Source organism: Barbus barbus (genome assembly GCF_936440315.1).
Source record: "Barbus barbus genome assembly, chromosome: 31".
Lineage (NCBI taxonomy): Eukaryota > Metazoa > Chordata > Actinopteri > Cypriniformes > Cyprinidae > Barbus > Barbus barbus.
The window spans coordinates 25710253-25725589 of NC_136759.1; the positions used below are offsets into that span (position 1 = coordinate 25710253).

A 15337-nucleotide genomic window follows, 5' to 3' on the forward strand; every position below is an offset into this window, starting at 1 on the left:
GCCGAACTCTACACATACACCTGATTTGATGACACCAAATGATTAATAATAATGAAATATTGATAATGTTTTGTCTCTTTGAATTGCACATTTGTCAGTAGCTTGAGTTGAGATGCAAGTGTACATTTATTTTTATTAAAAACAGTAACATCCGTTTAAAAAAAAGTCGTCTTTTATATGGTAAAATGTAAATATTGGAACTGACTCAGGCGTTAGGACTCGTTTATGTTACTTTAATTAATTTAAATACTTAAATATACACTGAATCTTTAATATACAGCCTATTCCGCACAAGTTTGCCGCAAAGGACCAGCAAAAGTAATGACCTTGAATATATCAGAAAAATAGCAAGGAGGTATTTTCATTCTTTATTAATAAACTAGTATTTCTGATTCTGTGTTGGCTGTAAAGATGAATTTGATGATGCTGACTCGATGACACCTTTTAGAGAGAAATGCATCTTTTGTATAGATTACATAATCAGAGAGGAGCCTGTTCTCATCGACTGTTACGGGGGCCAGCCCTACATTTAGTATAGTATAAACAATAATGCACAAAACCCACTATAGCTTAATAACCAGTGATACTGTAATTAAATTCAATTACTGATAACATTTCATATGAATATGCCACATTTCTGCCACAACACCATGGTTACAGTTTAGGGTTACTAAAGTAAATACTGTACATTGTAAAAATAGGTGATGAATTGAAAATAGCTCTATTTTTTTTTTCATGTCAGTTTGTTGAGACTGACAGTGCTAGTTCGTCTGCCTTTAAAATAGTTTAAATGACCTGGTGGTTTTTGTCAGAAAACTCTGCAGTGAACTCAAACGCTTCTTACTGGATCTCACAGCGCTGTTTAATTAAAGTCGCTCGATCGAGTAAAAACATTTCCTCTAAGATCGCACCGCGCTGTCTCTTGGGCCGAGCTGATGTATGTCCATGTGGTGCATTTCAAACCAGTAGTGCAGTTTCGTTCCACTTTTGGCCCGTTTGCCATAATGTTTCTCCTGCACGACTGAAAGTGTTATCGTTTAGTCAAATAAGTGTCACCTCCGCGACCGCTAACACAGTTTAGTCGCACCGGTAACAGTCTAGAGTCCTGCTATTAAGAGAAACTGCTTCTGTTAAACTAAATGTAATGACATGAAGACGTTAGCTGCTGTAACAGTTCATCAGGGTCTTAAGGTCCTTGCACACTGAATCCGAAATGTTTTTTTTCTTCGTATTAGTCATGCTTTCCTATCAAAATGCTTGTGAAAACGCACAAAATCGAACTTGGTCCGTTTTTTTATTTTTTTATGGCAATGTGTAAACATGATTGACACAACATGAAGTCGTATTTTTTTTAACGTGTGAAATTTTTGGACGGGCGTTGTGTGCAAAGACCTTTAGATTTAAGCGTACCTTCAGAAAAATATTCCAGAAACTCATTGAATTTTTAGATAAACACCCTTTTATCTACTGCTGACTGGGAGCCTCTGCCTAACATTTCTCATTTGGTTTAAATGCCTCTGTGATGTCCTGTTGATTAAATCATGGTGACACGCTTCACGACCTCCGACCCCTGTGAATAGATGTCTCTGTAAACTCCACCGACATCTGTTTGCTCGTCCGTTGAAAGCCTTTCATTCTATAGATTTTGGCAGTCTTTCACTGGCTAACACTGCGGATTTGATGTAGCCCTCTGACTGAGTGTTTCAGTGGTGATTTAACAGCCACATACATGGTGAGGAAATCGTTTCTCAGTTTTGCTTTTAGCCAGGTCAATAAAGTCATGCTACAGTATATGGTGGAGCTTGGAGTTTTAATTTTTTTCTCTAATGTCGTGACCTACCGCAGAAGCAGCTGCTGCTGTGAGATATCACACTATCAGTTCAGAAACAGAGCGCTGTCGTGTGTTTTAAATACACTAAACGGAGGCCTGTAGGACTCCCAGTTCAGTACCGACACTTCAGAAAAATTATAATTATAAAAGAAATGAAAACAAATAATGCATTTACTTTCTGAAGGCTAAATAAAGTGCTTTTGCTTTCACATAGACATGGCTGCATCAACACTACTGCGGTTACTGAAACCACACCTTCTTTCTTTGCGTGAACATTTGGGCTGCATTATGCAAATATTTCCACATTGTGACGTAGACATGTGGGGGCGTGTTTGAACGAGACGTTTTAGGGGGGTGTGGACAAGTCTTAACTTTGATAAAGAATATCTCTTTGGTTTTGAGACTTCAGTCTTTGCAGCTTCAGGGATCTTATCTCTATGCACAGTCAGCTTGTGACACTCCAAAGAGAAAGGAAAACTTGAAATCGCATCATAAAAGAAAAGATATAATGTGCTTTTCAAAATGAAAACAAAAGTACTGACACATTATGGTTGTCAAACATGGGTCATGTTTATTACTATTGTGATGAAGTACACAGGGTTACTCTGCTAGACACCTGTCGGAACTGACTTCATCCTGTCCAATAAATAGTTAGAAAAGTGAAATTTGTTAAACCATTCAAACATTATTTGTTTGCAGATGCCACATGGTTTATCTAATGTAATGCATTATTGTGTAACTTTTATTCAGAATTTTGAACAGAATATCTGTAAACTTTGACTTATGTCATGATTCAGTGCATCACAATCATAATTGGACGTGAGAGACACCGTCATTAAAATCCGTTTCAATCTCTCATGAGTTGAGCTTATTTAGACTGTTTTCGTCATTAATTGAATTTGGGAAATGATATGCATGCATTGTAAGTAGTAATAATAAGAAGTGATAAATAATATACAAGGATGTAAAGTATAAATTCAGTACCATGAGCAAAATATTTGCAGATGCCCGATTTATGATTTGGAAAAATCCTAATACAGTGTCTCTTGTTTTGCTTAAAAATGTGCCGTCTTTCTTTAGGATAAATTGCTAGGTTTGACATTTTGCTGTCTAATATAATGACATTAATTTGAAGTCTTTCCTACTTTCTTCTCCACTCAGATTGGCGCAGCGGCTCTGTGTGGAGACCTGAAGGCCTTTCTGAACCAAAACCTCTCCAAAGGTAAAAATAACTCTTTGTTACTCTGTAATATGTATTTATTTGCAGACAAATTTGTGTGAAGTGTAATTTCAGAAACAAATAGACCTAAGTTAATGAATTATCTTGGGCTGGTTCTTCAAGTGCAGGTTCATTCAGAGTGCAGTAAATATTTCCTTATGCTTTCATTTTTCAGTTTGGCAGTAAAAGAAATTGCAGGCAGTAAACTTTAATGTACTACCTACCATTGTCTTGAAATGGCTGCTTTCAAAGTGAAAAGGAGGGGTCTGGGCATTGAACAATAAACAATCAAGAAATAATTACGCGTCTAATTGCACCACACACACAGACATTAAGTGACTGATTGAGACTCGGACCCTTTTTGGTGTCGTAGGTTTCATTATAACATGACGGAAAATTAACAGTAATTCCTAAAATATGTTTGATAGCTCCTGTTACCATAATAAAGCTTGTTTAGTTAACCGTTGAGACTTTCCCTCAAGTACTAACAGTACGAATGCTGTGAAATATAGATTTTTCTTTTTCCAATTAATTGTAATCTTCATTTAAACAATCCGATATTGATTCCTAAAGTCCCAAGATTCATCTTACCTTTCAATGAATGCATAAAAAAATTGAATATTTTCAATATGAATTGCATGAGTGCTAAACTGCTCACTGCATCATATAATCAACAAGAACTATCAACATATGAATGAAACCCTCTGAGAATGCTGCTCATATAATTATTTATAGAACAGTGAAATTGCTCCATAAATTCTGTCCTGCCTTGCCTGCATTTAAGATGGGTGACACATTTTAATTTAGGGTTTTATTTACATCTTAGCAATTATCAACACACACACACACGTCTGGTTTGCTATCCTTTTGGGGACTCTCCATAGGCGTAATGGTTTTTATACTGTACAAACCACATATACTATCACCCTAAACCTACCCGTTACAGGAAACTATGCATTTTACATTCTCAAAAAAAAAAAATCATTCTGTATGACTTATAAGCTTGTTTCTCCTTGGGGACCTAAATTGAGACATGAGTCCCCATGAGTCAGTGTGTATTCAGGTTTAAGGTTGTGTTCACACTTGTCATGTTTGATTCGATTAAAACAAAATCTGGTGCGATTGCTCTGTTAGTGCGGTTCGTTTGAGTAAGTGTGAATGCTGCCATCTGAACCCTGGTGTGCACCAAACAAGACTTCCAAACGAACTCTGGTGCAGTTCGAATGAAATATGAACGCAACATGGACCAAATGCTTCTAAACGAGCCAAAAACAGGATGTAATGACAAGATGTGATGCTATGCGACATGATATGACAACATGGAAAGAGCGGTGTATCCAAAACACAATGAGCAGAGGGCAAACGTGGAGCAACGAGGAGCTAAAGTGCCTTTTACGAGCTTTTCGTGAGTTTGCAGGTGGTCTTTAAGTCAAACACACGGATTGTTTGGGGTGTTTGGTAAGTTCTGTCATGAAATATGTCATTCAACCCGACCGATCAGTGAGCACATGACTATGCCTTTAGGTTCAGTATCTTTAGATTCACTAAATGCCAGTGTGAATGCTAAGCCGACCAGGACAAAATGTATTGTTTTATTTTTTGGTCCAAACTACAAGTGTGAACGCACCTAAGTCCCCACCTGGATATAAAACAAGGTCAGACACACACACACACACACATTGTATCTCTTCATAAGACTTGGATTAAATTACTTGATTCATTTTTACGAAGCCTTTGTCCTTTTTGGATCATTTATTTTGACCTGGGCTTTCAGTAGAGGGACGGAAACAATTCAGGTTTCATCGAAAATATCTACGTTTGTGTTTTGAAGATGAAGTCTTAGGAATTTGAAAGGACATGGGGATTTTAGTTTTTGGTTGAAGTAAGCCTTCAAGGTAAAACCTTTTAAATCACCACTAAATGCACCTTTAAATTGGAATCAGACTGAAATATTTGGTTGTTTAACAGAAATATTTAGAAATGAAATGCGTCTGCTAAGTTCCATTGATGCATCTGTGATATTATTATAACAAACATGAAAACAGTGACTGTGTGTGCATGTGCACCAATAATATGATTATTTCAGTCATATTAAAGTCATTGACAGTTATACACCTGCAGTAGTCCTTTCTATGAGGTGAATGTACGGCAATGTACTACATTTTCCAGAATAGGCTATAGGCTGTTTTTTTCTCATCTTTATGTTTATAGTGTTTCTAATGTTTGTAAGCATTTTATTTACCGATATTATTTCTGAATGTAATAATGAATGCAACATATGTGACTTATCCCTGTTTTTTTTTTTCCTCTCTCAAAAAATGCAATTTTGCCCCAGTGTGACTTTTATATTCAGGTGTGACTTAATTGCTGGAAAATATGGTACGCTTAAGCTGCCCATTAATAAAACCGATGTAAGAAACGTTTTTGTAGGAGTGGATGAATACAACAGTTACAGTAGTTTAACGTCTCTCCAGTCTTTTGAAGTCAGTGTGTGATTGAACACTTTTTAATTGTCACTGGCACTCGTCCAGTTGTGAGTTTCCAATATTACTCAGGTGCCAAACTCATGCACACGTCCAGTTGTGCTTTCCTCTAGTGCTGCTGTTCACGCCGGTCTTATGGCGCGAGCTCAGCGTGACAACATGTGTTCAGGCCGCTCCATTGTGCAGCTACACATCTATTCAATTCTCCTGCTCTCTGGGGCTTTCCACTGCTCTCAGATCAGTCCAGGCCAGAGCAATCGCCCGCCTGCTCTCTGAGCGGCCCGTAGGAGCTGTGGGAAAGCCAGCATCTGTGCGCAGGCGGAGAGAGGATGTCCTGCAGCAGGCGCACACACACTCTCATTGAGCGCGTTTCCCACTCTGCACGGGTGAAAGTCCGAGCCGGGTGGACTCCCTCTGCGCTCGCTCGGCAATGCCTGGCCAGCCTCTCAAGTTTCCACTGAATGGTAACAAAAGGGACACGCAGAGAGAAAGCAGAACACCAGGTCCCAGCCTGCCTTCGAAACATGCTCTCCACTCCTCTTCAGGTAAATCCTGCACCCCTGCTTTTTTTCTGTCCTGCCGCTCTCTTTGTTGTGGGCATTCAGGGATTGTGTCGGAGCAGCTGGGAAGGCTGCACGTGTGTCGAGACGGCATGCTGAGAGGAACACACTCTCTCTCTCTCTCTCTCTCTCTCTCTCTCTCTTGCGCTCGCTCTGGGTCCCTGTGGAAGTTCCTCCACAGCTCTGTGTTCAGGGGGAGGGGTGAAGCGGACGCCCCATTCTGTGTGCGGGACTAGAACTTGAACTTTTTATTAGGAAGGGAATAGTTAAAGGTGAAGTATGGAGGTGCTTGTCGTGCCGCTTCATAAACAAACAGGTAAAGAGGAAGGTACAAACTTTGCATAATTTCATAACTTTTCAAATAGTTTTATAAAGAGGTCTTGTCTTTATTTTTCATTTTTAAAGAAGCTTGTTATTGCTTTCCACACTCTTAAAAATAAAGGCATGGATGATTCCACAAAGAACCTTTAACATCAGTGGAACCTTTCAAATGCACTAAACATTCTAAAGTGTGCAAATAGATTCTTTATTAAAATATTCTTCACAATAAGAAAAAAAAACAAGTTTCCTTTTTAAGAACCGTTTGCTGAAATGTAGCCCAAACCTCTATTTTTAAGAGTGTAATGTGGTTCCAGATATGTGTTTAAGGTAGTGTTTTTGTTGACAAAGCTGAGCTGTGTTGTTGTGTTTGGTCGTTGGTGAGAGTCTCTCTGATGTTTATCAGGCACTGATGTGGTTTCGAGTCGTGTTGAGCGAGCGCTGGAGTCTGTTTGGGCTGCCCCAGGAAGTAACTGTGTTTTTTCCTCCTGTTGTCTTGGCCCATGTATAGCAGTGTTTTCTTTTTGATGTCTTCCGTTATGCACTTGCATTTATCTAACATTGTAACATTGAGCACGCTGTGTGTGTGTGTGTGGTTTATGATATAGCGCACACATTGAGCTCAATATTTGTGTGTGTGTGTCCCGGACTGCTGCTCAGCTGTATTCTAATGTGGCTTTGCTCATTGTTGCTGTAAAGAGCGTGTGGCAATGAGGCATTCCTGCGCTGAGGCCTCGCACAAAACCCTTCAGACTGCAGCCAGTCCTGCTGCTGTACGCTCACCATCTGGAGCAGATTGTGAGGATTCATTCAAACTACTCTGACACTTTCTTACCTTTCAATATGAAATACTTGAACTGGGTTTGAAATTTTAAAAATGACTTTCTGACAGCTCTCACAATCATTTATGTTCTTTGAGAACTGTATGACTGACTTCCACTGAACACTAGGGCTGGGTATCGTTCAAAAATTTTCGATACCGATACCGGTACCGATACCTTGAGTTCGATACCGGTTCCTGAACGATACTTTTTTCGATACCAGTTTTATGAAATCAGTTTTAATAAGATTACATTATCTCAAAAAACTATTTTTTAATGTTGATATTTATACAGACTCAAAGCCTCATCTCCTGAGCCACTGCACAAAGGAACAAAATATATCCAACACAATAAATAAATAATTTTAATAAAGTTCAAATTCTTTTCAGTTTACACATCTGTTAGGCTATGTTTACATTAGTGCGTGTTCATTTTAAAACACATCATCACTTCTAGGTTGTTAAAGACTTCAAGAAATTTAAAATCTTCATCCACTTTCATAAGTGGGTGTTTTATTTTCTTTCACCATATGTTTTATCGTTATTAAATTCTGGTGTAGTATGTCTAATTATTTGAATGCATAAAACAACTTAGTTTATTTAAATTTATTCTTAAAATAGCCTTATGAAATGTTTTATTTTTCCTCAGAAATTCTGTGTTCTGTATCTGGTTTTCAAATGAAGACATAAAACATTAATTTAATTTCTTTAAATTATTGAAAATCAAAGTTTATTTATTTTGGCAAACAAAGGGGGTTTACTATTAAAATTAAAACATGGAATAACTGTTGTGTGATAATTTCACAAAAAAAAATAAATAAAGTTTTAATAATTTTAATAGTAGCCCAGTAGTAGCAGTATGTACTGTCCGCTGAACAATATTAATATATTTCTGCTGCAGTGTTTTCCAAGTTAAACCGAACTTTTATTTTGACGGGTTTCCGGGAATACCTTTACAGTTCTGTGTGTATATGATATGACGCAAGTTTTACTCGAATCAAACGGTAAAATGCTCATTAATTGACTCTCACAGCAGTTCTGGAGATGTTGTTCATGTGTTTATGTCCTCATTTAGTTAGGCGATACCCATAAAATAAGTTATATAAATACAATATGTTTGAGGAACAGAATTAAATGGCTCATGTACAGCTTATAAATAGAGATTGAATGATTTATTTTTTAATAACCGATATCGATTATTTACACCGATATCTTTATAACCTATATGCGGAACCAATATTTATTTATTGTTTTGCTTTTGTTTTAGTCACAGTTGTTAGCATTGAACTGAACAAACTGTTTATCTGCGAGATCATTTTTGATTATCTATGAAATGATAATGGAAGTTAAATAGCTCATGTTAAAATACTTTAGTTTTAAATGAGTGGATCTTCTTAAAAGCTACATAGGGTGGCCATGCTGGGACATCTCTGAGCATCAACCAAGAATATATTTATAAGCATAGACAAATTAAGCTGTTTTGTTTCCAACATGCACTCTTTCAAGGCCGTTTTATTTAATTCAACATTTACCCCTGGTTTCACAGACAAGGCTTAAGCCTAGTCCTAGACTAAAATGTAAATCTCATTTTAGTTTCAATTGAACGAAACTTGCACTGACTGATCTTAAAATATAACAGTGTCTTTGTTTTGTCTCAAGATGCACACCAGTAATGCTTTTTTCCCAATGCGCATTCATAAAAATTATTTAAATGTCCTAATTGAACTATGGCCTAATCCTGGTTTAGGCTAAGCCCTGTCTGTGAAACCGGGCCTTAATGTATTTAATCTCATTTGTGCATTAATGGCTGTTATTTTAAATAAAGTTTACTAATTGAAGTTTCTTTACCTGTGAACAGCTGTAATGGCAGTCTTGGAGTTCTCAAAACGCCCAAAGGTGGGAAAATTGGTGTGTCCAATACTACAAAACCGATATCCTTTTATGGAAAAATGCTTAAATATTAGGGAAAATATCGGTTGAACCGATTATCGCCAATCTCTGTAAGTCAAATCAAACTGGACGATTCTTATTGTTTTTATGGAATATTGCTGTGCTTATTGTACATGATTTATCTGTGCACATCATTTAAAAAGAGTTCTCTCCTAATCTTTAATCAGAAACCACAACGACAGTGCTTTTCTGATGACTTGGTCATTAACGTGAGGGCAGAACAATAAGGCTTTCCCTCAAGTGTCTAATAGCATCTAGCTTGAAGTAGCTAATAATGTGTAGTATGCTGTGCTATGATTGGTCACTTTCAGTAGCGCGCTCTTTTAGAGAGGCAATCATAATCTCATTTCATTTATTTCAATGAATCATGAGCACATCTGCTGTTGTACTTTATGAAGAGCGTATTGGTAGTTGGTGTATAAAGTCAATAGAACATTGTAAACACAGTACGACATCTCGACTGCAGCTGTAGACAGACAAAGACGCACTGTGATCTGACCGTGTTCAGGACGGTGTGTTTGGCGTGTGTGTGGGACGCAGGCATGTGTAGAGTGGGAGTTGTTGGCATGCGTCGTCTCTTTCAGACAGTAATGGGTGTGTTCACTCCATTGCGTGTTTGTGCGTGATTGCGAAGCCCATTTGCATGGTTTTGCATCTGATATACCACGACCTTTACATGATTTGCATTCCCATTCAGAAAACACCACAGATTTCAAAGAAAGCGTTTCTAGCGTCTTGGCCTCCATCACCATACTGTAAGCTTCTCTCACATATCCCACACACACACACAACAGTCACTTACTTGGGGTCTAAAGGAGACATTCATGGCTGATAATCACTGATACACAGTACTGACACTACAGATACACTCAAACATTTCTTGATAAAATTAAGTGACGCCTGCAAATAAATTATACTAGAGCTTTTCTCACTTTTTAGAGACTTTGCAGTGATATTTAACCAGCGGACGCTGCAGTGATTTTAGTGGATGTGTTCACACAGGAGTCCTAGAGGAATCGCCAGTGTAGAGAATCACTTTAAACCAGAAAACCTGCTGTATCATATTAGATATGCACATTTCTAAGGACTGTAAATTATCAACATAATCAAAACTTCGTTGAGAAACCTGTTGAACTCGATCGGATACATACTTTCAGTCGTCTGATAGTTTTCCCATTTAAGCAAGTAAAAGGCCTTTTAGTACAAGAGTGAAAATCAGGTCGTGCTTCACATGTCTTTTCGCTGTGAAATCTTTACTGAGTTTTATCAAGTATATGTAAGAATAAACTGATATTGTTAGTAATATTTCAAGATGAACATTTACTGTACTGAAGGGTTTAGTTGATTATCCAGACATGTTTTTTTAGAAGTATCAAATATGATCACCAGACTTTTGAAGAACATCCTTCAATCATCATCGTATTGCATTGCATTATTTTGCTCCCCACGGTAAAAACTACAGAGCTTCAATCATAAAACTGAGCACTAAAATATTGTCTTACGAAGACATTTTACTAAGACTAAGATATTACTGGGAGATATATTTTTATGTAAGTGGTCTGTTATACTGTTATAAAAGATCTCATTTATTTTCATTACAAGGTATCAGAATTTCATCTTACTTTTTAGCCATATAAATAGTAGCAGCTGCACCAAATTTGCTATATTTGTTCAGTCTGGGCCTCTGAATGAATCTGAGTTTGATCTCCATATTCTCTTATATTATGATATATGAGCTATAAAAGCCTGATGTTTCAAATGATACAACAAAAACACACTTGAAAACTTAGGTTCAGTAAGCTCTTCTATTAAAAATGTTGTATTACATATGTCAGGCTTTACAGGGTTACCTATGAACATGTTCCACTACAGTTTGACAAAGCATTTTGTGAAATGTTTTGCTTGAAATGTGTCCTTATGCTATTTATTTTCAAATGAAATGCCACTTAGTTTGATAGCTTTATTAACTAAATCAATATTATTTTTTAAAAGTGTGTTTAAATTTTATTAAGTGTCCAGATATGTTTTTAAGGCCACCCATCTGACTGAAAACAGTGGGAAATCATTCACTCCCACATGTACTGCAGAGGAAATGGACTTAAAGTACAAAATGAGTTGACAGCAAATCTGTTCAGTTTAAAAAGCATTTTTTTGTGTGAGTTCAGACCAGTTCAGTTCAGTTTGATACACTGAACAGTGCTTCAGTTCAGCAGTTTTGCATTTCATAATTGTTTGACTTTTTACTGCAAAGCCTGTAATGGACTGATTGATGATAGATTTCACTTGTGACAACTTGCCCCATAGAGTTGTCCTGAGAGTTTGAGAAGCAGAACATGCAACTTTACGCAATTTCAACAAAATGTGATTCATTCAGTTTTTAGCCTTTTAAATGATTGACCAGCATGATTCCCCAGAAGGCAGTCATTTTTCAGGACTGATGCTGCTGAATCGGCAGATTTAGTTTTTCTTTTCAGTCATCCATTGAAAAAGCACAACATTACATCATTACATCCAAGTAATGTGAGTGGCATTTATGCTTTGCAAACAGGCTGTAAAACTAACTTAATCTGCTTGAGAGAACTAATTTGTGAGCAGTCACCATTTCCATTCTGTCAGTTCTGTAATCCATTCAAACCTCTGCTGGTCTGTGAAATGTGTTATTTGTGAACATCAGCTTGACTGTGTTTGTGTTTGCAGGCAACATTTCCCTGGTAACGCCATCCAGCTACAGCCCAGCCACCAAGATCACACTAGGAACGGTCAACTCCAATGTAGGAGCCCAGATGGTGAGTGTCCCACAAACACACCAGTGCACTTAAACATGCCCTTCATAGTGTCCCAATCACACAGATTCAACTGAGGCTGCTGGGATCCTCATTTACTTACTTTGTCTATTGCTATTTAGTTTTGAATCAGAAACCGTATGAAAATATTGTTGTCATAAAGCTGTACTCACAACCCAAGGAGCAGATGTGAAACTGGACTAATGGCATGGTTTTTAGGAAGCGTAATGGCCACAAAAACCAACACAATGTTTGCAAATCATATAATCTATACTCGCAACACAAAATGACAACAACATCATGCACAAAGAAATAAAGATAACACTTTATAATTTTCCATTTCTTAACATTAGTTAACTAGAAAATACTTTACTAATTTCAAGATTTGCTAATACATTATTCAAATTAAAAGTTGTATCTGTTAATGTATTTAATGGACCTGAACTGTTGTGAACTAACAATGAGTATTTATTAATACTGTAACAAATATATTGGTCATTGTAAGTTAATGTTAGTCAATGCATTAAAGTCAACTAATGAGATCTTTTTCTTAAGGGTTACCATTAAAATGTTAACTTTGCCCGTCTTGTTCACAAATTCTAGCTCCTTGTGTGAGTTATTTGCATTTTGCCTTTATTCATTCGGCAGATGCTTTTATCCAAAGCGACTTACAGTTGAGGAAAACAACAAGTGAGTCAAGCGAGTTTTCAGCCATCATTCAGGAAGATATTAAGGGAAAGTAAGAGCACATGTTATGTTTGTAGATGGGACAGTTGTGCTGTAGTTCATGCTGTATCCAGTAGTGGGCAGTGAAATCCCGACAGTCATAGACTGGCTTTACTGCATGAGCTTGTCTGCTGTACATGGACAACAGATATCGAGAGGGGGGTGGAGAGAGCAGGGGGTTTATGGGTCAGTATAGCTGCACCGAGCTGAACAAAAGAGAGGAATGTAGAAAAGATGAAGGAGTGAGACATTGCTGTAAGAGGGGGAAGTTTGAGGAGACCTAGGAAGTATCTTCCTTGTAAATGCATACCTTTTAAAGGTGAAATGTGTGTTTTTTTTTCAGTGCTAAACTATTTCATCCTATTCAGAAAACTACAAGAATGTGCACACTGTTAATCTGTCACGAGGTGTCCGCTGCTCTCTCCCACGATGCTGTGCGTTTAGACCGGGGTCTGTTTGTCTCTGAAATGGCTGGAGGACTGTGTTTGGGAAACCTGTTTATTTCTGTTCAGTGCAGACACACTTGACTAAACAGCGAGTCGAGCGATGGACGGCTGTTGATGGTGGAGCAGAAGCACAGTGAAAGGAGTGGAGAACAGACGCATCTTCGCTAATGAGCTTATTAACGAGCGGATGGCATGAGAGACTCTCGTTTAGATGCACACATGCAGATTCCTTTCCCACGATCACATCCTCCTCTCTCAGTGTCACCTGCATATCCAATAACATGCGAGAGACCGAGACGTGAAGCCTACGATTGCTTACTGTATACTGCCTACTGTAGTAGGTCAAACCGTGCAGTGATGCACGCTTAAAAGAGTAGTATGCTACATGATCCAGTGACGAGAATTAGAAATGTTGCCTCAATGCATATTGACCAAGTTAAAGTAGTAAAATGACTAAAACTAAACTAAAATAAATTAAAACATTTCATTAAATAAAAAAATGAAATGAAATTAAGCTAATATTAAAATATATGTAAAAAAAAGTATAAACTAATATTAAAATTAAAAAGAAAATAAATACTATAATAATATATAAATATAGTGTATATATAACAAATAAAACTACTACTATATGAAACTACAAAATTATGAGACTAATACTATATATGCTAAAATAACACCGATATGTCAGTATCATGTTGCATGCTTTAATTTGTCAGTTAGCATATTATAAATGAAACTATTTAAATGCAATTAATGCATAAATATTCAAAATTTTCATTTACATTTAGTCATTTAGCAGATGCTTTTATCCAAAGCGACTTACAAATGAGGACAATAGAAGCAATATTTGAATTAAAAAATGATTTGAATTAAAAAAACATTAATCTAAATAATAATAATGATAATAACAATAACAATGAATTTGATTAATTTAAATAAAGTTGATATATCAAATAATTGTACTGTACTTGCTCTACTTGTAATTGTTCATTCATTCATCACAGTGGAAATGTGTTTTGTCAGTTTGTACATAAAGCTATATAGAAATATTTAATAAAATAATAATCTAAATGACAAATGCACTTAAAGTTACAACAACCTAAACTAAAATAAAACCGAAAACTGAAAATTTCATTATGCAATAATATATAAATAATACTAAAATAACAATGACATGAACACATTATACTGCATGCTTTATTTAATTAAATTAAATTTTTTACTTTTCTTTCCTAATAATAAGACGAATTAATAATAAATGTTACAAATTGTGGCTGTGCTGCTTATTCACTATTCACTGCATTGTGGGATAGAGTATTCAGTGCAGTATGCTGTATGCTGCACATTTAGACAAAAATAGCAGATGATCCGATGCATTCCATTCAACCACAAAAATTGCCTGCTGTGCGCTGCACGCTGCAGAAATGATGGAGAGTGCCATTCCCAATGCATCCTGAGGAGCAGCAGGAGGATAAATCATCTGTGAGGCAGCGCTGATGGATGAGGATGGGCTGCAGGAGGCGTTTTTGCTCTCCCCAGGGGTTGCAGCACATAGATTCAGGTTAGCAGAGAGGCTGCTGGATAGAAATGCACTCAGGAAGGCCCTGGTACAGCAGCACAGCTCATTTACATGTGCTCCAGAACAGGTGTCTGTCAGCAGCGCTGGAATGGAGGCCGCCTGAAGCACAGCGACCTGTTAGCGTTCTCATTCATCTCATCCATTGAATGCTGCCATCTTTGAATTATGGGGGGAGAAACAGGTTTATTTTCCCCATAATGGTGCAGTTACGGCATCTGCCAGCAGTGACTGCCAAAACAGCTGGCCAAAACCTATAAAGCACAGTGATGCTCTCTACTGTTCTGAACTTGTCTTCAGACAATCTTCAGTTTAATTTGCATAACCTTGCACTGTTTGTTCTCTCTGCAGATTTTAAGCACACCGCAGAGAGTGTCTCATTCTGGAGGTATCCTCATCGGCAGCCCGTTTACGCCACAAACAACACCGGTGGCCATGGTTACTCAAGCGCACCCTCCCGAGGGAGACGAGTGGACCCCGGGGTGAGAGAACACACACCCGCTTCTCACGCAGAGATTTTAATGTCAACCTTTGAAAGCACCTCCTACATGATGCCACTCTGCTGTCCTCATGTGAAGGCATGAAAAAAGTCACGAAATCATTACAATTTAACATCAATTTC

At 37.3% G+C, this 15337-nt stretch overlaps 1 protein-coding gene across 4 annotated transcripts in view; it reads left to right on the top strand.

The window, feature by feature from the left end:
* The window catches only part of tfdp2 (transcription factor Dp-2), a 48702-nt gene that overhangs the window by 15495 nt on the left and 17870 nt on the right, over window positions 1–15337 (top strand). Inside the window, exons 3-6 of one of the 4 annotated variants that reach the window (XM_079388221.1) lie at window positions 2993–3053; window positions 5771–6078; window positions 11879–11967; window positions 15067–15197. In XM_079388221.1, coding sequence (XP_079244347.1) covers window positions 5964–6078; window positions 11879–11967; window positions 15067–15197 — 335 coding nt within the window. In that variant the 5' untranslated portion in view covers window positions 2993–3053; window positions 5771–5963. Of the gene's footprint in view, window positions 1–2992; window positions 3054–5770; window positions 6079–6278; window positions 6410–6817; window positions 6881–11878; window positions 11968–15066; window positions 15198–15337 lie in introns of those variants that run through there. The other 3 variants (XM_079388222.1, XM_079388223.1, XM_079388224.1) reach the window with 3 other exon arrangements.